Raw genomic sequence first — 21,268 nt, forward strand, 5'->3', positions numbered from 1 at the left:
ATCACCCATTTAAAATGAAATGCCATTTTATTTAATATTAAATACTGTACAATGAAGGAGCCCCATGGAGTTAAGTGGCATCCCAGCCACCAGTGGGGTCATATTCGTAGGATTTCCACACAGCAGCTATGCAGGCCTCCTGGGGGAGGCGGCAGGAGGGCTCTTAACAAAGAGCACATGCCAGTCTTGAGTTGGGGAAGCCAGTTCTGGAGAACGGGAGCCGTTCACAGGAGTAAAGTTGGCAAAAAAGAAGGAGGGGTATCCTGACTAGTGTCAGGAGAGGGACCTGCTTGTCTTTCCTGTTCTGGGAGGCCAGCTGGAAACTACAGTGGAAGAAAGCGAAGGAAGTTGCAAATGGCAGCAATGAATTCTTGGGGCTGATCCGCGTGAACCCAGTGTCCAGCGTCAGGGACGTACTGAATCTCTGCCTCCGGGAAAAGCCGGTCGATCTCAGGGTAGTCATCAGAGCTGCAGAGAAGGAGAGGGAAGGCAAAGCTCAGCCAGAGGGATGGGAAAAGGAAACAAGCCAGTTTGGGTACCAGATTTTGCTTCATGTTACACTGAGAAGGAGACACGGCAGGGACCCTTTGACTCTCCAAAGGGTTTGCACAGGAGATGGTGCAGACCCCTCTGCTGGCGAGAGCTCACCTGATATAGCCAGACTTGGAGCCCCCGAGGAAGAGAGTAAGCCCTGGGTAGTCCACCTGGAAATGAGGGAAGCCCATCAGTTCGCCCAGGTGCTGGGAAATAGCGTCCAGGTTCACGCGCCACACAAACCGGTCCTCGGCGTACACCAGGTTGGTGAGCAGAAACTGGCGGATAGTCGGCTCCTGAGCAAAGAAGATGGAAGGGACTCGTGGGGGAACACAGGATCCAGCAACAGGCACTGTGTGCTTACCTTGTAAGCATGGAATCTGGGGTTGGGATTTGCAAGTCCCCATTTGACTGTGCCCCAGAAACCCCTGCCCCAACCCCCTAGGTATGCCAGAGGAATGGCCGTAGCTCAGTGGTAGAGTGACTGCCTTGCACACAGAAGGGCCCTAGTTCAATCCCCAGCATCTACCAGTAGGACTGGGTATGTTCCTGCCTGAAACCCTGGAGCGTTGCTGTCCATCACTGTAGACATCACTGAACTATTTTTTATCTATGGTGTTCTGTTAAAAAGAACTCTCAGAGCTACTAACAAAATATATTACTAAGACAGTTCTTGTCCCTAGGCTCATAAGTGAAAAAAGACACAGCACATAAGGATAAAGGAAGGGGAGGGAGGAGGGGAAAGCAAGCTCAAGCGCACTATCTTTCAAGTTAAAGGTAAAGGTACCTCTGACCGTTAGGTCCAGTCGCGGATGACTCTCGGGTTGCACGCTCATCTCGCTCTATAGGCCGAGGGACCCTATGTTTGTCCACAGACAGCTTCTGGGTCATGTGGCCAGCATGACTAAGCCACTTCTGGCAAACCAGAGCAGCACACGGAAACACCGTTTATTTTCCTGCTGGAGTGGTACCTATTTATCTACTTGCACTTGATGTGCTTTTGAACTGCTAGGTGGGCAGGAGCTGGGACCGAACAATGGGAGCTCACAGCATCGCGGGGATTCAAGCTGCCAACCTTCCGATCAGCAAGCCCTAGGCTCTGTGGTTTAGACCACAGCACCACCCACGTCCCTTTCTTTCAAGTTACGGTTCATATAATGCAGTTAGCTAGAGCTGTGCCCAACTAAGCCTTGCTCAGAGCAGACTCATTAACGGGTTAGGAAATTTAACAAAATGTAAATAATCAGTAAGTTAATGAAAACTTCTTGTTAAGAAAAGTTAAATAAAGCTAAACACCCACCTTGTAATTTATAATAAGGTCTAACAACAAAATATAAAAATGTAATTGAAAAAATGATGCACCACCAAAATTAAACCGAAGCCCCCAAAGAATCGCATAAAGGCCACCCCACCCTGTTCCAACTGTGGAGGCAGAGCACAGCCATCGTGGCTAGAAGCTACTGATACGCCTCTCCTCCATGAATTTGTCCAAACCTCTTTTAAAGCCATCTAGGTTGGTGGCCCTTGCTTTCTCCCTTTCCCTGTCCAAGAACGACGAGGCTTGGGGTCTGGCCCATGTGATGTTGGACCTCCGAAGTGGTGGTGATAGGGCATTACCTGAATGGCTGGGCGCAGTTGCTCTTCTGCCAGCCGGCGTGCGGTGGAACGAGGGATGCCTCGGGGGATGTCCACCGCCTTCATGGCAGCAATGAAGTTCTGAAAGCCTGAAATGGCTGTCGTCTCGCTAGGACTGATGTCGACACACACCAGGCGCTCCACCAACTCTGGCTGGGGTGCAGAGGAAAGACAAAGGAGCCAAGGGGTTAGAAAAAGCATCAGGTGCAGGTACAAGCAGGGATACCTGTGGACCACACCTTCCGCATCTCTGAGCTACCGGTCCCCACCACCAGTTCCCAGTTAGCCCAGGAGATGCGCTTGCTCCTTAAGCCACTGTCTGCCCCACTCCCACGGCAGGAATCCGGCAACAGAACACAGGAAGGGCCACCAAGAGACTCTTTACCTACCCACTGCAGCGCCATCACCATGGCTGTCTTGCCGCCCATGCTGTGCCCGATCAAGACACACCTGCTGAGGTTCAGCTGGCAGAGGAGGAGGTGGATGTCGGCACTCATGGCTTCATACGTCATGAGTGGGATGTGGGGGCTGTCGCCGTGGTTACGGGCGTCCACCGTCAGCACCTAACTGGGCAGGAGAAGAGGGACAGCAGTGGATTGGCACAAGGTTGGCTTTGCATAGGCTCTGGATGATGCAATATGAAATCTTGAGGGGCCCCACAGCTTCATCCTGAGCACCCAGGATTTCTACCCGGCTACATAAAAATGACCCCCAACCAGGCCTGGCCCGGTGGCAAAAAGATGCTACTAAGTGAGGGCAATGGTCCCTCTAGCTCAGTATTATTCTACATCAACTGGCAGCAGTTCTCCAAGCAGTGTTCAAAATCCCCCAGGCATGTTTTGCTAGTGGCATGGGTCCAAACGCGACTACATGGAGATTTCTGGGTGCCAGGTTTGCGGTCACAGTTTAAAAATCTCTGCCTTAGTTCATAGCTAATACCATTTCCATGGTGTGTGTTTCTCCTTCTTGTATACCAGAACAAGTGAATTGTTGTAAGAGCAAGCTATAGTCAAGCAATGCAGTTGGGATCATAGAACTGTAGAATTGTAGTTTTGGAAGGGACCACAAGAGTCATTTAGTCCAACCCCCTAGTCTGTTGTGCAGACCATAACTTAGGTTTAAGGTGCCATTTGGCACCTAGCTTATATAGCTGTTTCTAACACTGTCTCCAGGGTTTCAGGCAGGAGTCCTTCTCAGCCCTACCTGGAGATGCCAGGGGTTGAAACTAGGGCCTTCTGCATGCAAACAAGCAGCAATCACCTCCCCAATATAGCCCAAAACCAATTCTCACTCACCTTGCGGCCAGTTTGGAGCACCAGTTTCTTGGCCAGGGAGGCAAAGTTAGTCTTGCTTCCAAACAGCCCATGTAGGAAAACGAGCGGGGGCTCGGGAGAGGGTCCATCAAACACTGCGTACGACACAGGCACCGGGCTACAAACAGAGGTGAGAGAGAGAGAGATCATGTGAAGGAAAAAGCCTCAAGGCCTTCCTTCCAAGAAAGGGATGTCTGGACTTTGCCACAAGTGTCAGCAAACAGCTGTAGGCTGAAAAATACCACCACACTAAGCTCTGCTTAGATCAGAGCAAATTTAGTCATCCTAGACTTCAGATGTTGCTGGACCCCACCTTTCATGAAGCCTGACCACTGGCCATGCTGGCTGCCAGGGCTGCTGGGCGCTGCCGCCCAGCAACAGCTGGAAGAGAGCCACAGATGCTCCTCAATCATGTTTTAAATTTGTCTAAATTGTGGCAGGTTATTCTGACGTCTTCTGGTTCAGAAAAGGGCAACCAAAATTATCAAAGGGGTGAAGCGACTCCCCTATGAGAAAAGGTTGCAGCATTTGGGACTTATTATTTTGGAGAAAATGTGAGTAAGAGGTGGCATGATAGAAATTTATACAGTTATGCATGGCATAGAGGAAGTGGTTAAAACGTTTTTCTCCCTCTCTCATTACAATAGAACTCGTGGACATCCAATGAAGCAAAACGCTGGAAGATTCAGGGAAGAAAATACAGGACTTATTCACGCAGCACATATGACCTATGGAACTCGCTGCCATGGGAGGCAGCGTGGAGAAGTTATTAAGCAAATTTTAAGCAAAGTGGGGATCTCTCTCCTGCACCCGCTTTCTCTATGCTACACACCATTTCCTAAGCCAGGCATCCCCAAACTCAGCCCTGCAGATGTTTTGGGACTACATTTCCTATCATCCCTGACCACTGGTAGGGTTGCTAGGGATGATGGGAGTTGTAGTTCCAAAACATCTGGAGGGCCGAGTTTGGGGATGCCTGTCCTAAGCCTTTAATACCTATCTTGAGTGTAAACAAAAAAAAATCCTTCCAGTAGCACCTTAAAGACCAACTAAGTTAGTTCTTGGTATGAGCTTTCGTGTGCATGCACACTTCTTCAGATACACCGAAACAGAAGTCAGCTCTCTATATTGGACAAACAGGCCAGACCTTACGCCAAAGAATAAACGGACATAAATCGGACATCAAGAATCACAAGACAGAGAAACCAGTAGGAGAACACTTCAATCTCCCAGGACATTCTATACAAGATCTCAAAGTAGCTGTTTTACTACAAAGGAATTTCAGAAATAGACTGGAAAGAGAAGCTGCTGAATTGCAACTTATCACCAAACTTAAAACCATGGAGACACCTGGTCTGAACAAAGACCTTGGATTCTTATCTCATTATACATGACAAAGCCATTTTTCACCTTCTCACCCCTTGCTTTTTCCTGTAAGACCTATTGCAGTCGTTAAGAGTCGTCAACAGGCTCATCACAGCTATCTGCCAATCACCCATTCCCACCACCCTTCTGAGTAATACCCCTCCCCACCTTCTCACTATATAGAAGGGTCTGGAAACTTCTGTTTCAGTGTATCTGAAGAAGTGTGCATGCACACGAAAGCTCATACCAAGAACTAACTTAGTTGGTCTTTAAGGTGCTACTGGAAGAAATTTTTTTTGTTTTGACTATGGCAGACCAACACGGCTACCTATCTGTATCTTGAGTGTGTTCGCGCTCAAGCACGAAAAATGGATGTCTTGCTTCCATCGGCCCAAAAGGGGGCGATGTCTTTCAGCTCCTTGTATAGAGACTATCCAGAAATGGAGCGCACACATCTCTAATGGTGGCTCCATCCGGGAACCTACATGCCCACAGCTGAGCGCCAACGAGAAACACGCAGGCCTACCTAGGCTTTTCAACTCTATGGTCCTAACATCCGGGTAAATGCAGGCTTCGAGCAGCGGCTAGGCCCCCCGCGGAGGATTTCGGGAAACGTAAAGCCGCTCTCTCCCCCCTCGCCGCGTCCTTCAGCCTTCACCTCCCCCTCCCGGAGCGCTTACGTCACGGCGTGGCTGGCGAGGCCCTTCCTTTCCCGGGCCGGGCCTGTGCGACGGCGGCGAAAAGAATGGAGCCGGGACCAGCGGGGCGGGAAACTCGGGAAGGAGAGAGCGCGGAGCATCCTTGGGCGGGTTTAGCGGTCACCAAGGAGACAGGGGAGCGGCGAATAAGCGGAGGGGGCGGGGCCACAGAATCACTTCCGTCTGTTGCCACGGTTACACGGAAGAGTGGCAGGCAGCAGTCCCACCTCTTCTAGCTTTGTGTGGAGGCTCCGCTCCCTAGTGTCGCTTCGAGAAGGGATGCAGGCATGCGCCGCCAGGGGGAGCCAGAGAGCAGCGAGAGGGCGTCTAATACAGTTTGGCGACTGAGTGATCTGCAGCTTTCAGAATCGAGCAGCGCTCCTCCTCTATTTAAAATAGAAGAATGCTGCGTCATTCAGAAGCTGGCATTTATCTATACATACATGCATGAAAAGTGCTGCACAATTCAAAAGCTTGCAGAGCACATGATATATATGTGTTGTTGTCGTTGTTGTTGTTTTACCCTAAGACTCCAACCCCAAGACAAGTTCCAACAATTAAAACACATTAATATTAAAACACAATATTGCACAATATTAAAAACAGCTTAAAACAAAATTACAAAAATAGGGTGGGTCCTAATATATATACATACATCTACACACACACATGTAGTGAATGAAAAGGCAAGGAAATTTCATATTTAAAGCAGTTCACGCTCTTCCTTTCCAAAGGAAAGAAGAAAAGAGCTCTCCAGAGGATTTGCAGGAGTGTAGGAAAATATCAGGATACCAGGGTCTTTGCCATCCTATTACCCCTCTTTCAGTCTCTCGCTTTCAGTCTCCACTTTTCCTCCACATACAGGACCAAACCTAGGATGTTATGACAAGCAGTGCAACCAAGCATGTACAAAGTGCTGTTCAAACAGTACTGAGAAGCAGCAGCCCACAGATCTGGGTGTGTAGAGAGTGGGTTTGTGTAGAATGAAGCATTTTCCTTTTAAAAAAAAAAGGTTTCAAATGCTTTATTGATTGTAAACTGTATAACAAAAATGATCAATAGATGTTAAAGACTAAATAAAAAATAAACAGTCATTCATTCCTTAACTGGTACTTGCTTTGTACATGATTTTGTAATTAAATTTGATATGACCTCCAATCTTCCCATTATGTTCCCAAATTAGATTCCTTGAATACGCACTTAATTTTATTTTCACCATGTTGTTCAACTTACTTTAAATTTTATAAAATTATCCTATTTACACACAGAAGTTCAATCAAAACCTGCCAACGGATTGATATTTTGACAATGTTCTTTTACATAAACTCTATAGGTGTCCTACTCTCTGATAATTTTTTCATCTGTAACGTCTCGTAACCTTGCTGATAGTCTTGCCAGTTCAGCGTACTCTCTTAATTTATGTTGCCAGTCTGATTTAGATGGGATATCCTCTCCCTTCCAGCCTTTTGCAATTAAAATTCTGGCAGCAACTGGAACATACATAAAGACTTTCCTGAACTCTTTTGGAATTTCGTTACCCATAATTCCTAGCAGGAAGGCTTCAGGCTTTTTAGGGAAAGAGCATTTGAACATTTTCTTAAGCTCATTGTAAATCATTTCCCAAAACTGTCTGATGGAATGAAGCAATTTCCAAGCAAGATGACGTGCCACCACTCAGCTTTTCTCTGTTTTGTTTTATTTTGTAGATGGTAGCCAAATCAGAAAAAAGTAGAACACTTAAAATGACATTTGTAAAAAAAAAAACCAGAAGCATTTTTGTTAGGGATTGTAGGACAAGACCTGCCAAGGAAAACAAAGAATTTATTTGTGTATGCAACAACTGCGGCAAGAGTCTTGATAGCACAAGGATGGAAGAATGAAGAAACCCCAACAAAAGAACAGTGGCAAGAGAAATTGGTGAACTATGCAGAACTGGCTAAACTGACATATACATTGCGAGATAAGGACAACTGTGACTTCAAAGAAGAATGGGAACTTTTTACAAATTATTCAAAAAGACAACAAAATGAATTGGACTCCTTGGAAGGCTTTGAATAAACATACACAAATTTATTGGTTGATAATATGGTAGACAGATAATATAAGGATATATACAATTTTATAATATGCAGAGAATAATATATGTTGAGAAATCAGAGAGAGGAGCTGAGGGAAGTCTCTGGGGGGAGGGGGGTTTGATGGGGAGGTGGGGAAAAAGGGGAATAATGAATATGATATGTTTTGATATTTTGTTATGTTGAAATTGCTGATAAAAACATTTTAAAAAGAAAAAGAAAAAAAGTAGAACAGAAAGTGCTTCCTGTCTTGAACCTCCTGTAAGCTCAGAAGAAGTGTCAACACGGCCACACTTGTGGAAAGAGAGACCAGCTTTGGCTTCTCAGGGAGGGAAGTCAGAGTGCTACCAGAGTGGTAGAGCATCTGCTTTGGATGCAGAAGGAGGTTTAGTCCCCAGCATCTCCAAGCAGTACTGGGAATGTGCCCTTGTCTGAAACCCTAAAGAGCTGCTGCCAGCCAGTGTAGACAATACCAAGCTAAATTGATGACAGTGATATTGTAGCTTACCGGTAGAGCATCTGCTTTACATGCAGAAGGTCGCGAGTTCAGTCCTCAACAGCATCGCTTGCTAGGTCTGGGAAACACTCCCTGCCTCAAATCCCGGAAAGCTGCTGCCAGTCAGTGTGTAGGTAATGCTGAGCTAAATGAACCAATGGCCTGACTCAGTATGAGGCAGCTTCCTGTGTTCCTGTTAAAAAGACCCAAGCAAAAAAGGCCCCGTGTCGTGTTGCCAAAAAAGGAGGCACACAAAGGGCCTCAGATGATGATCACAGGGTCCGGGTTGGTCCTTAGGGGGAAAGGCAGACCTTGACATACTGCTGTCCTGAACCGTTTTAAGGTTTCATTGGTCAAAACCTTCACTTTGAATTGGGCTTGGAAAGTATTATATGCTCAAACCCTTTTACCCTGGAGAGCAACCTGTCTGCTGAATGTGGCACCAGCTGAAGTTTCCAAACCATATTCAGAGGCAGCCCCACATATAACACATTGTAGTAATCTAACCTATAAATTGCCAGAGGATGCATGATGGAAGTTAGGCTATCCCTGTCCAGATAGGGGCGCAGCTCGGCCATGAGCCGAAGCTGATGGAAAAGCAAAATGCAGCCTGCATGTGCAAAAGCATCAGGGCAGATGACAGGAGCAATCAATGGGCGTTTTCATTGCTTTTGAGCTCCCTGGAGGTATTTGGCTACTGCTGGACCAGAGAGACCTCTGTGGCCTGAACCGTCAGGGATGTTTTTATCTTCCCATTCACAACATTGCTTGGCTCGCTTCCTTAAGTCACCTGGAGCTATGTTGTGGTGCAACAACTTCTTGTACACTCTGGTGGTTGGGACCACATGGATCTGTGTGGGCTGGTTATGAGTGTCTTGCCTTTGGATTGGGTGGAGCAGTAGTGGACTGGTTGAACTGCCATTTGGTTCCATCCAACTACGAACTCAGAGCAAAACTCTGCCATTCCCCTTCCCAGGGCTTAATTTCTGCCAAGACTCATCTATGAGAAACATTGTGGCATGTGAAGAGCAATGAGTTTGCCTCTGAGCATGCACCGAGTACCTGTCCCAAACCATTGTGTAATGTCTGCCACATGTAATTTCTTACATATTTATCCCATGTTTCATCCAAGGAGCTCAGGGACCATACATATCCTCCCCACCACCACACCCCAGCTTTACAACAGTGGGAGGTGGGTCAAGCTGAGATACAGCTTGTGGGCATTGCATCACACTGACAACTTTATGCACAAGAGAACTGCATAACCAGTGACAAGGTGTGCTGGCGGTAACTGGCTAAATACTCCCCCCCCCGGTTCTCCCCCCCCCTTTCTATCTGACTCACTGCAAAACCAGGGAAATCATCCACGGCACAGAGAATAACCACAATGGCTATGTTCCACCTTCATTGTGTGCTTCTGAATACCAGTTGCTGGAAACCACCGTGGGAGAGTGTTCTTATGCTCGGATCCAGATGAGGCATCTGGTGGATGCTAGACTTGATGGGCCAGCAGGGCTCTTCTTCTGTTCTTATTAACAACCTGGCAGGGTAAGCCACAGCATGTTGTGTTTTGGGTTATGGAAAGAAGGCAGTGCCGTATTTATCCGGTGAGGCGGGGCAGAATGGGGGCTGGATGTCTTTCTCCTCCTCGCATTGTAGCCTGCACTATCGCCTAACCCTCAGCCAGCACCACCCAGCTCTTCCTAGAAGGACTTGCTGGGCCCAGGAAAGGGTTAAACTGAAGCGGCATGCACAGAGAGGCTGGCAATGGGCCAAGTATCTTGCACCTGTCTCAGTATCACAGGTATCGGTCATGTGCTTTGGGGTGTGACGGTCGCACAAACCCATTCTTTGTTCTGCACTCAGTTGCACAGAGCAGTCCTTGTGTCCTCCGCCGTTAGCCTGCTACGGAGCGTTTATTAGGGTGCATGGCAGCCCCCACCCTACAGATGCCTTTGCTCTTTTGGCCAAAGCCACAACTCCTGCACCACCCATGCGCTCCTAAGCAGAGACTGGAGCAGGATAGCTGAGTGCTTGTTGTATTTTAAAGGCAACACACGGGACGAAGAGTGATTGCTGGGGAGGACTCTTAACAAAAGTGTGCAGTAACAGTGGTTTGCTGAGTATGTGCAGAGTGCAACCCGGCTAGGCGAAAATGGCCTGCCCAGATTCTCTGCCCTGTTTATGGGTGGTGGAACACTGTGTGTGTGTGTGTGTGTGTGTGTGTGTGTGTGTGTGTGCATTTCACACTGAATATCCTGCCTCCAAGGGAAAAAGGTGATCAGCACATTTTTCAGAAAATCATTCTGAGGAATGCTGAACCGTGCTACCTTTGAAGAAAGTGACAGGCTAAGAAAGAGAAGAATAAAAAGTGTGTGATGGGGGGGGTACATTCAACAATATTTTTTGGGGGGGGGGGAGCCGTGTTACAGATTCTACGCACAAAAGCTCATGCCTTCATAAAAATCGTTTGTCTTTTGGGCACCACTAGACTCTACATCAATTTTGCTTACACACACACACACACACACACACACACACACAGAGTGAGTTGGATCCACTCTGTCCAGAGGACTGAGAAGTTGAAGTCACCCAATAGTCTCCAGGGAAGGGCTTGACTTTAAGAGAAATTCTCAGGAAAAATTTTTTTCAGACATTTTGGCCACCTTCTGCCCTGAACAACTGACCCACACTATATATTGAAAGCCCATCAAATTCTCCTTTAAAGCACAAGACTCCCCCCCCATACTGTGAACAGTAGTTAACACCCCACAGCGCTACAATTCCCAGTGCCTTTAACAAACTACAGTTCCCAGGATTCTTTGGGCGAAACAGGTGTAGGACGTGCTTTATGGATGTACAGATCTGCCGTGAGTAACTGAAAAGCACGTCTTCCAACCCGAGCTGGAGTCCTCCCAGTCAAGCTTGCAGCATTTTACTAGCTTTTGATTGGCATTAAATGGGCTTAGCCAGGGACTGGATCTTTTATGATGAGGGTGAGGTCTTTGGGAACACGCTGTGCCCTGCCTGCTTTGAGAGCAAACACGGTGTCGTGAAGGGCAGAGTGCAGTTCGCTCCTCTGGATGTTTGAGACTGGAGCAGAAAAGAGCAAACCGACCTCTGCAAACTACGAATTCCCTCTTTAGCTGTGATTCTTGCATTGCAGGGGGTTGGGCTTTATGACCCTTTGGGTCCCTTCCAACTCTACAATTCTATGATTGCTGGCGTCCTAAGCTGCTTCCCAGACAGGCAACTCCTAGTGCTAGTAAGCTTCTGGCTCCTCCGCTCTGAATTGCAAGCAGGATTGCAAATAGCTTTCTGCCCAATCAGTCGGGCGACTGCATACTCCTTGTCGAGCATGAAGACTCGGATTTGCAAGAATGTCCTCCTTTGTAAGAAGTGCTGCACATTTAGAAATGGATGAGATGGATGAGGGAGGATCCAATTCACCAGAGTGGATATTTGTAAAGTGGGTGGGAAATCTGAGTATTGTTTTTTCCAAAAAGCACTTAAATCCCGTTACTTATTTGTCACAAAGTGCTTATTGATTTAAGAGTGATCGTCCTTTATTGCCTGTTAAATGTCAACAACATGGTGTTAAATGTTTGCTTTGGATTGGAAGGGATATTAATTAGGCCGGGGAAACAGGTGCTAAAATGGTGATAAGCCAGCCTTATTTTTTCTCATATATATATATATATATATATATATATGCTTTCGTAGATTTTCACGGGTACAGGAATGCAGGTTTTGGTGTCCTCGGGTGTCTTCCCGTGTAAAACTTTTACACGGGAAGACACCCGAGGACACCAAAACCTGCATATATATATATATATATATATATATATATATATATATATATATAGTGTTTAGCTGTTATAGTGCTCCAGAGCCTTTGGTTAAGCAGTATGTTGTTATTGCTATTTCTTTTATTTGTTTTTGAAAAAGCCTGAAAAGTGTTTTGGGACCTAATAAAATAGTGATAGTAAAAAAAAACCCCACCAAAAATACAAATGTCCACTTTTTAGGTTTTTAGTCTTGCTTTTCGTGTGTGTTTAATGGTTTTTCATTATCTTATGTGCAAATTGCATTGAGAAGCTGGTTTAGGAAGTGATTAATGACTTAATTTTAATATTACCATAATAATTTTTTTAAAATAATGAAGGTGAAATGTAAGCTGAGCTGGAAGGGGTTCAATTGCCCAATAGCACCACTGCCCACTTCATAGAATCAGTTGAAGAACTGGAAGGGGCCAAAAAGGTCCTCTAGTCCAGCCCCTGGCAATGCAGAAATTGCAACCAAAGAATCAGCTAAAGACCAGGCCTCTCAGAAAAAAGGGAAAGAAGTGCCTTTGCCAACCAGGGGCTGATAGGAATTGCAGTCCAAAACATCTGGAGGGCATGGAGTTGGTGAAGGCTGTACTGAATGGAGATGAGGCTAACTAAAAAACCCCGAAAGTTAGACTTCATACAGTAAGGAGAAAATACGGATGGTGCTATCCTACCAATTCATCACCTGATTGACTGCTAAGTTCCTTAAGTCCATTTATTTCAGTGTGTGTCCTCTGAGGAGTGGCTGACATTGGCTGCCCCCCAGAAGCAGCACTGGGGAATCATGGGAAGGTTGCAGAAGGATGCCAGGGGGCCGGTGTGAGGGGTGGGCATAACTGGGTGCATGCCAAGACCCGCTGCCTTGAGGGTGGGCACTGGCATTGTCTGGAGATCCACAGTTTTGCGGATCCTCCTCCTCCTGCCTCTTTCATCTGCCTTTCCATCAATTCCCTCTGGACAGTTGTGCAGCTTTGTGTGAGAGAGAGAGGGTGGGCGTGGGAGAGCTTGGACAGCCATCTGCCAATGATTCTTTAGCGGCGATTCCTGCATTGCAGGGGTTGGATTGGATGACCTTTGGGGGGACCCTTCCAACTCTACAATTCTACGATTGGGGGTGGGGAACCTGATGAAGGCTCCCTTGCTCAACTTCTCTCTCCCCCCAAAATAAAACCTGGCACTGATGATGTATGGACACCCCACCCCAAAGAAATGTGAGTGAACAAGGGGCTGGGCCATTTCGCTCCCCAAACCACTCCGCCCTGCTTCTGTTTCTGCTGAGGATTCCCAGCCCCACCTGCCTCTCTCTCCCCACCCCCAACTCCGCAGTGTTCTCCTTGCAGTGATTGCCTCATGCAAGTGTGCTGATCCAAGGAGGAGGGTGTGGGAGCCATTATCCACCATGCTCCCTGCGCAAGGAACAGGCGGATATAAACAGAAGCTTGCTCAACCCACTCTCGTCTGGGAACACACCAGCGAAAGGTGGCCAAGGGCTGCTTCTCTTCCTTCTCCCGGCTGAAACAAAGCAGGTTTAAGCCACCCTCTGCAGGAAAACAAGGAACAGGCATATACTGCCAATTCATGTCCTGGTTCAACTGTCGAGATTGCCATTTGCGAGAGCCTTTTGTTTGAGAACCTGCATTCAGCATTTGGGATGGAATGGGGAAAATATAATAATAATATTGCATCACATTGCATAGAGTCAGTGGCAGTGTAGCTGTTAGGAGTGCTGGGAGACCAGGGTTCGAATCCCTAATCAGTCATGAAGCTCACTATTTGTGACCTTGCCTCTCAGCCTGTCCCACCTCACAGGGTTGTTGTGTGAGGATTAAACAGGAGAACCATGCACACCAATTTGAGTTCCTTGGAGAAAAAGGCAGGATATAAATGCAATAATAACATGAGGAAGAGTGCCTCTGATCATGTGCTAAGTGTATTGTAGACACACATGTATGGAGCTCACAAAGTTTCATCCCCCCCCCTTTTCATTTCCTAAACAGCCTCGGTCCAGTATATCTGAAGGAGTGTCTCCACCCCCATCGTTCAGCCCGGACACTGAGGTCCAGCTCTGAGGGCCTTCTGGCAGTTCCCTCACTGCGAGAAGCCAAGTTACAGGGAACCAGGCAGAGGGCCTTCTCGGTAGTGGCACCCGCCCTGTAGAACGCCCTCCCACCAGATGTCAAAGAGAACAACTACCAGACTTTTAGAAGACATCTAAAGGCAGCTCTGTTTAGGGAAGCTTTTAATGTTTAATGCATTACTGTATTTTAATATTTTGTTGGAAGCCGCCCAGAGTGGGCGGGGTATAAATATTATTAATTATTATTATTATTATTATTCCTTGCTCTTAAACCTTGCTCTCAACCTCTCACCCCAGAACCTCTTATTTTGAGAAACAAAGCCCCAGGCTTAATTTGATGCATTTTATAATCCATTTCTGATATAACACGGCTCAGTCCTGGAATGATAAACAGATGTAGACGGTTGCCTTTCTGCCTCTCACACTTGCAGTGGGCCCAATCCACCAAGTGTTGCTTCAATTCACCCATTTAGCTCCTGTTGTCATTCGTTATATAATTGTTGACCCCATTGCCACTTCCTCCTCAAAGGATAAAGGTTGGCTGCAGTTGAGCCATATCTCACCTCACCCTGACAACAAGCAACGAACTTTGAATTCAGGGACTTCCCGTAACCCAGAGTAAGGATTTTGGCCCGCAAAGCATCTTACACACATACACAAAACACACACAAAATGTACGAATTGCCTGACTGCGGTGGTAGTTCGGGGATGGGAACCCTTTTCATCCCAAGAGCCTCATGTCCTCAGAAACCTTCCAGGGGCCAGATGCCAGGGGTGAGTGGGGCCAGTAGCGAAAGTGGGTCGGGCAAAGAATGAAGATGTTTACCTTTGTACAGTCTGGTTGTTTCCACTCACACACCTCTCTTTTCTACTTCCAGGCAACCAAGAAACACGCTCAGAGTTCAAGGACACACTCCAGTCAGGCCAAAACCCTCAAGGAAGGCATGAAGTGTGGTGGCCTAGGGAGAGTCCCAAGGGCCAGAAAGAGAGGCCTGGGGGCCGTATTTGTCTCCTGGGTCTGAGATTCTCCACTCCTCTGACTGAGCATCTGTCTTCCAAGAGTGGCAACTGAGGTGCCTCTGGGAAGTTTCCAAGTGCAGCATGACAGTGATGGCCCATCCATCAGTGTTTATTCCCAGACATCTAATATTCAGAGGTAGACTGCATTTGTGCATGCATGCTCCATTTTGGCATCCTGGGTCCTCTTGGCCCAGTGGTAGGTTCTGCATCCCACAAGCAGGGTATGAGCAAACATCTGGTACTCAAAACTATCCTTGACAAATAGTGACATTCATCTGTTTAATTATCTGTCGTGTCCAATAGCCTCCTTTCCTTCCCCTGTCCACACTGTATTTTGTCTAATTTTTTTCCTCTCACTTCCCATCATGTGGCAGTGAGTCCCTCATGTTAATTACACCTCCTGTGAAGAATGACACCTTTTTGCTACATCCTGAACCCCTTGCAAACTGACTTCCTTTGGGCGGAAAACATTCCTCAGTCATCTTCTTACAAAGCTCCAGTTTTGCTTCAAACTGGACATTCTGGCAGCTCAGCCTTCGCCAACCTGGTGCCCTCCAGATATTTTGGAGTACAACTCTCATTAGCTGCAGTCAGCACAGTCGATGGTCAGGGACGATGGGAGTTGTAGCATGGACACCTGGAGGGCGCAGTGGCTGGGGAGGCTGCAGTGGTTTATGCCCTATGGATCAGACCCGAAGGCTTTTTACTATACAACCCTTAACTTACTGTAAAGTCCTCGCAATGCCACCTCCCCAACTGAGAGCTGGATTATGGCTGCTGCACGATAGTAAATAAGACCTGCGCTTTCTAATTCATTTGTGAAAGCTGGTGGGTACTGTACACCAATTTCTCTCCCCGGCATCAGAATACTTCATCATAGCCACTCAAATTTATGATTTCTAAATTGTTTGTCAAACAGGGCCAGAATACGTCATCATGGACACTCAAAGCTGCTATTTCTAAATCATTTGTAAAAGGTGGTGCACCGATTTTTATCCCTAGCATTGGAACATTTCATTGTGGACGCTCAAAACTCACCATTGTACTCTGCTTATAGTATTGGGTGAGGGTCTGGGTTCCCTAAATTCCCCAACAGTTATAGTTATGCTTAGCACTGTGGCCGGTACAACACAAGCAAACTGTGCAGGTGAGGGGGGAATGCTATGAAAAGATCCCCACATATCCTCTTGGGACAGAGGATGCTGAAGATGCACATTTTTACCCTGACCTTTGACACCCAAGAGATGCGGGTGGCCCTGTTACAGGTGCCACATACAACCCCCTCTGCATGTGCATTAAATTGATATTTGAGTATGGCAGCCCCAGAACTCTGGAATTCCTTGCCTCTTGACATCAGGCAGAAACCTCCACTGTACTCTTTTCGGCGACTGCTAAAAACATTTTTGTTCAGACAAGCCTACCCAGACATGTAGAATGCAGGTGCATGTTTTTTTCTGTTTTGCATTTATTGCTAATTTTATCTTTTGAATGTTCCAAAGAGTTGATTTATGGTTTTCATTGCTAATTTCATTGTTTTATTCTTTTTGCAAACTGTTTTGAGGATTATTGTTTTTATAAAAATCAAGAGGTATATGCATTTTGTGAATAAAATAAATATTTTCAGGCAGACCCACCATTTTCTTCTGATTTTAAACTCTTATTACTGATTTTAATTTCTTTTTCGCTACGGGATCTCACAGTGGAGGGCAGCAAAGAAACCCAATTAATAAACACTATGACAACAGCAGAAACAGCAATAATAATAGTAAAACAAAGTTTGGAGCAAAAGAACAACAGGGGAGCTCTGGAAATGTGGCCAGCCCAGGTTGCCGTTCCTGGAAGAATGGAATTTGCCAGTCCTGGATTGTCAAGTACACCAGAGTTTTATTGGCGCGAAGAAAGTGGGATGGGGGATGAAAGAGAGACAGAAAATACCACATAACTTAGCATATCACAAAGCAAAAGAGGGAAGCAAAATTGCGTTCTTGCATGTGTAACAAAGTTCACCACCACCAACATTGTGTCTCCTTTCCAGAGGAGGGTTGAGGGGAAAAAGGTGACAGGGATCCACCGCAAGTCAAGGTGAATTTTACTTGGCTTAAGCTGCCATTGGTGGCAGATGGTGACCACCGCTGGGCATCCTCAAGGAGCCAGACTTGCTGGGCCACTTGTTCCCTTATGGCCGAAGGGAACTCACTCCGAAGGGCAGGAAGGCGTGACGAGGCAAAGGCTGTCGGCCATCTTTACCCCTCAGCTCGGCAACCTACAGCGAGCTTCCCCGCCTCAAGAAAATGCCTCAGGTGCTCAGACGCAGCCTCTCTCTTTTTGTTTTGTTTTGGTTTTTTGCCTCATAGCAACTGCTTTTCTTCAGCAGGACTGTTTGTTTTCTCTTGGATTTCTCTTCATTGCCTCAGGGCAGCGTGGACTCTTTCCAAACTAGTCCCTGAAGAGTAAAGAGAGAGGAGGAGGTCTGCAGCCACTAACCTTCTGCCATTTTGCTGACGGAAAAAGACTGGCCGTTTTTGAGACCGGTTCAGCCTCCTTCTGTGCCCTCCCCAAAGTGGTCTATTTTATCTTCCCAAAGCCTGTTTTCTTAACAACTACCGACCTTCATTGGACCTTTTCCCAACACAAATCGGCTGAGGAACAGACTCGGGGGGGGGGTCTCTTTCTGCACCAGAAAATTATCACAGCCCTCCCCCACCCGTTGATTGGTTTCTCAAGTTACCCCTCCATGGAAAACAAAAAGACCCAAACTCCCACAAAACAATCCATAGTAGAGAAAATGGAGGCCTAACACAAGGGTGGAACGGCATGAGGCAGGCCATCTGCTAGGAATCTCCCAGGCCTATACAAACCGTCGGCGGTTATGTCCTGGCCCCATGATGGGGACGAGAGGCAAAGTTTGAGCCATGGGGTTTGGGGGTTCAGTCTGCCAGGTGTTGGGTCGAAGTCCAATAAGGGAAGCAAGGAGTGTTCAGCTCAAAGGCAAACAACATCCACACAAAAAAGGAGAGGATGATGGAGGTAGCCAAGTCCATTCCTCTCCCGAGGATGACTTTCAGGTCCTCGGGCGCAAGTCCAGTCCCTAAAGGGCAAGCTGAGCAAAGTCTCTGAACATCTATTCTCCCTCTCAGCGGCTGCTCTTTCCTGGAGGAAGCAAAGGTGAGGGTCAGGAGAGTCCCGGTGGGCACCTCAAACTTCACCCTCGAACAGGGCTGCCCTCCCACTTCACACGTAGTTCTTCTTGTCGTAGCTGGTTGCTATTGACCTGGGTGCTGCAGTGTAAGCCACATTGGTGGGTCTGTACTTGTCCTCCTTGGGGGGGCAGGAGCAGCAGAGCAAGGCGCCCCCAAAGAGAAACAAGGCGGCGGCTGCCCAGCCGATGTAGAGTGCCGCTCCCAGCTCTCGCTTCTGGGGTTCAGGAACCAAAACGTTGTAGAATTCGCGGATGATTGTGTTGGCCGACCAGCAGACCGGGATGAGGGTCACGACGCCAGCCAGCAGGAAGATCGCCCCGGAGACAATGGTGACTTTGGCCTTTACAGACTCTTCCTCGATGCAGCGGGTGCACTGAGCCCCAGTAAGGAAGAGGAGCACCCCGAATGCCCCAAGGACAATGGCGATGACTATCAGGGCTCGGGCGGCTTGGATGTCCGCCCCCAAAGCCAGCATGGAGTCGTAGACCTTGCATTGCATCTGGCCGGTGCTCTGGACCACGCAGCTCATCCACAGGCCCTCCCAGGTGAACTGAGAGGTGACGATGTTGTAGCCGAGGAAGGCGGTGACTCTCCACATGGGCAGCCCGCAGCACAAGATGGAACCCACCCAGCCCAAGAAAGAGAGGGAGATGCCCCCGATCTCCAGGCCCATCGACATGTTGTTGCCGCTGCGGAGTCAGTCGCTGTTTCTCCAAGTACAGTGTCGCGGTGGCGGCCTGTCGCTCGCTTGGTTTCGGGCAGAGCCTTTGAGGAACCCAGGCTCATCAGGGTTGATTTATAACAGTTCTGCAGCCAGGGCGGGGTGTGTTAGCTCAGGCAGGGGCGTGGCGTCCCTAACGGACTCTCAACATGCCCTTTCCATGCTGCGAACATCCTCTTTCTGCGTTTGTTTGTTTGTAGAAATCGCATGCGTGAAAGATGGCGCTTTGCTAAGGAGGGCAAAGCTGGAAACAGGCCCTGAATTCCAGCTGGTTGCTTGCCGTGACGATCTGGCTAGCAGGCGAGGGCAGGACCCATTTGCAGCAGAAGGCAGAGGCCATACCTGTCGGGGGGGGGCTCTTCATCTGTGGGTCTTCCTTTGTTGAACCTCAGCTTGAAAGTGGATGTTGCTAAAGGTGTGCTTCTGGGCTGATTCATGTTGTTATGTGGCTCCCAGAGCTGCTATCAGGGACGCCTTTTGCCTTGTGCTATAAGACAAGCAACTTGAAGCCCTCTTCAGACATGGGTGCAAATAGAGAGAGGTGCCACATCGGCCATTGGCAGGCAGTAGGAAGCCCCTCACTCATCTCGGCTTCCTATATAAATCAGAGGTGGGGAACCTGAGGCCTGTGGGCCAAAGCTGGCCTTCCATGCTTCTCTTTCTGGTCTGCGAGACTCTCTCCATGCCCACTACCTCACCTGTCCTGTTCCATGCTGCCCTTGAGTACCCTTTCCAGGCTAGAATGCATCCTTGAACTGTAATCATAGCTCCTGTTTGCCCAGATAGACAATGGAGAGATGCAGAAACCTCTGATTTTGTCTGGCTGGACCGTTGCGAACAATACAACGTTAAGAATTGCACCTGTTGTTCTGCCTACATTTGCCTCTAGTGATCATACCCAACAAGGGCATGTGACTATGGAAAGTGTCCTACAAGGGGATGTTCCCCTTGAGTTTGAAAAGTTCCCCCATCCCTGGTACTCGGGTTAAGAACTTAATTCGTTCTGGAGGTCCGTTCTTAACCTGAAACTGGTTACCACTAGTGGTACCAAAACTAGGTACCACTTTAGCTAATGGGGCCTCCCACTGCCGCCCTATGGCAGTGATTTCTGTTCTCATCCTGAAGCAAAGTTCTTAACCCGAGGTACTATTTCTGGGTTAGCGGAGTCTGTAACCTGAAGCATCTGTAACCTGAAGTGTATGTAACCCGAGGTACCACTGTATATATATTGCCAGCTTCATCCTCTTTTTGTCTGTCCTACAGAGTCTGTTGCACTGAGAGATCCTTTTGCACAAGGGTGGGGAACCTCCAGGTGTTGCTGGACTCCATCTCCCACCATCCCCTGCTATTGCTCACGCTGGCTGATGGGGGTTATATCTGGAGGCTCAGAGGTATTCCCTGCCCTGCCTTTAAACATTAAACCGTTGGACTCAATAAGATTTCAAAGCATATGACCTTAATAGATGGCCAATAAATAAAGGTCCATATTTACATCATATGCACACCCACATGTATAGTGATACTTTCTTTTTTTTAAAAAAAACTAAACTGGTCAGAAGTCAGTCTCTGATTGACTCACTCACCGAAAGGCATCAGAGCTGCCAAGGGAATTTCCCAAAGGCTAGAAATCTCACGCACACATATAATCCCTGATTATAGAAAGCCTGGGGAATGAGACACCTTTATGGACGCTCACCCCAAATGGGTGCCACAAAACTCCTCCATAATACCAGCTGGCCCCTCAGTCCATGGGATGCAGACGCAGAAAAGTTTTCCCTTCACACACCACACCTAGGGAGCATTTGCAGTGGCAGAAAAATCCTGGAAGAGCAACCACATATCACAGAATAGGGTCGCAGCAGTATGGGTGTCCTCCCCCCTCCATGCATGCTATGGTAAAGGACCACAGTTCAGGGCAATAGGGTGCCTGTTTGGCATGCAAGAGGTTCCAGGTTCAAGGCCCAGGTATGGATGGGCAAAATCTGTCCATTTTAGTTCCTCTAAGATTTTCCCCAATCTTCAGATCTCCACATTGGGGTGCAGATTTCTTCTTCTTTTATTAATCTGCATTTCCAACTCCCCAAGGAGAAGGGATGTTGCCACCTCGAGTGGTTGATTTTGGGGCATCAGCAATTTGCCAGTTATTTAATTATGGTAGTTATGAGCACAAGACAATTTACATTTTTTTTAAGTGCCTAAAAACTGAGATAGAACAGATGTATGATGGAATGCATAGGAATACAAGAAGCAGCTACTGGATCAGGCCAGTGGCCCATCTAGTCCAGCATCTAGTCCTCGCGGCAA

At 47.6% G+C, this 21,268-nt stretch overlaps 2 protein-coding genes across 3 annotated transcripts; both read right to left on the reverse strand.

The window, feature by feature from the left end:
• Positions 1-8: 8 nt before the first annotated feature.
• Positions 9-5,701, reverse strand: ABHD11 (abhydrolase domain containing 11). Of its 2 annotated transcripts, none has more exons than XM_081889551.1 (6): positions 5,528-5,701; positions 3,465-3,600; positions 2,559-2,732; positions 2,152-2,322; positions 649-704; positions 9-468 (listed from the first exon to the last, which is right to left on the reverse strand). In XM_081889551.1, exons 1-6 carry the CDS (start codon positions 5,644-5,646, stop codon positions 324-326), a joined length of 801 nt encoding a protein of 266 aa, XP_081745677.1. In that variant the 5' UTR covers positions 5,647-5,701; the 3' UTR covers positions 9-323. The 2 variants fall into 2 exon arrangements, with proteins under 2 accessions (XP_081745677.1, XP_081745676.1); XM_081889550.1 differs by having other exon boundaries at positions 649-830; positions 5,528-5,700.
• Positions 5,702-16,907: 11,206 nt separating this feature from the next.
• CLDN3 (claudin 3) lies at positions 16,908-19,032 on the reverse strand. The gene has a single exon (XM_081889667.1). The coding sequence runs from the start codon at positions 18,920-18,922 to the stop codon at positions 18,275-18,277; it is 648 nt and encodes a 215-aa protein (XP_081745793.1). The 5' UTR covers positions 18,923-19,032; the 3' UTR covers positions 16,908-18,274.
• Positions 19,033-21,268: the final 2,236 nt, after the last annotated feature.

This window comes from Podarcis melisellensis (assembly GCF_964234715.1).
Source record: "Podarcis melisellensis genome assembly, chromosome: 15".
In the NCBI taxonomy this organism is placed as follows: Eukaryota; Metazoa; Chordata; class Lepidosauria; order Squamata; family Lacertidae; genus Podarcis; species Podarcis melisellensis.

Bases quoted from the DNA above. Each gene is read 5' to 3' on its own strand.
- ABHD11 (XM_081889550.1), bottom strand. From the start codon at position 5,646: ATGCTCCGCGCTCTCTCCTTCCCGAGTTTCCCGCCCCGCTGGTCCCGG. The intron at 2,733-3,464 runs GTGAGTGAGAAT...CTGCCCAGTTAG, and splicing joins TGCTCCAAACTGGCCGCAAG to GTGCTGACGGTGGACGCCCG. The intron at 469-648 runs GTGAGCTCTCGC...CCTTCTCTGCAG, and splicing joins TCCAAGTCTGGCTATATCAG to CTCTGATGACTACCCTGAGA.
- CLDN3 (XM_081889667.1), bottom strand. From the start codon at position 18,922: ATGTCGATGGGCCTGGAGATCGGGGGCATCTCCCTCTCTTTCTTGGGC.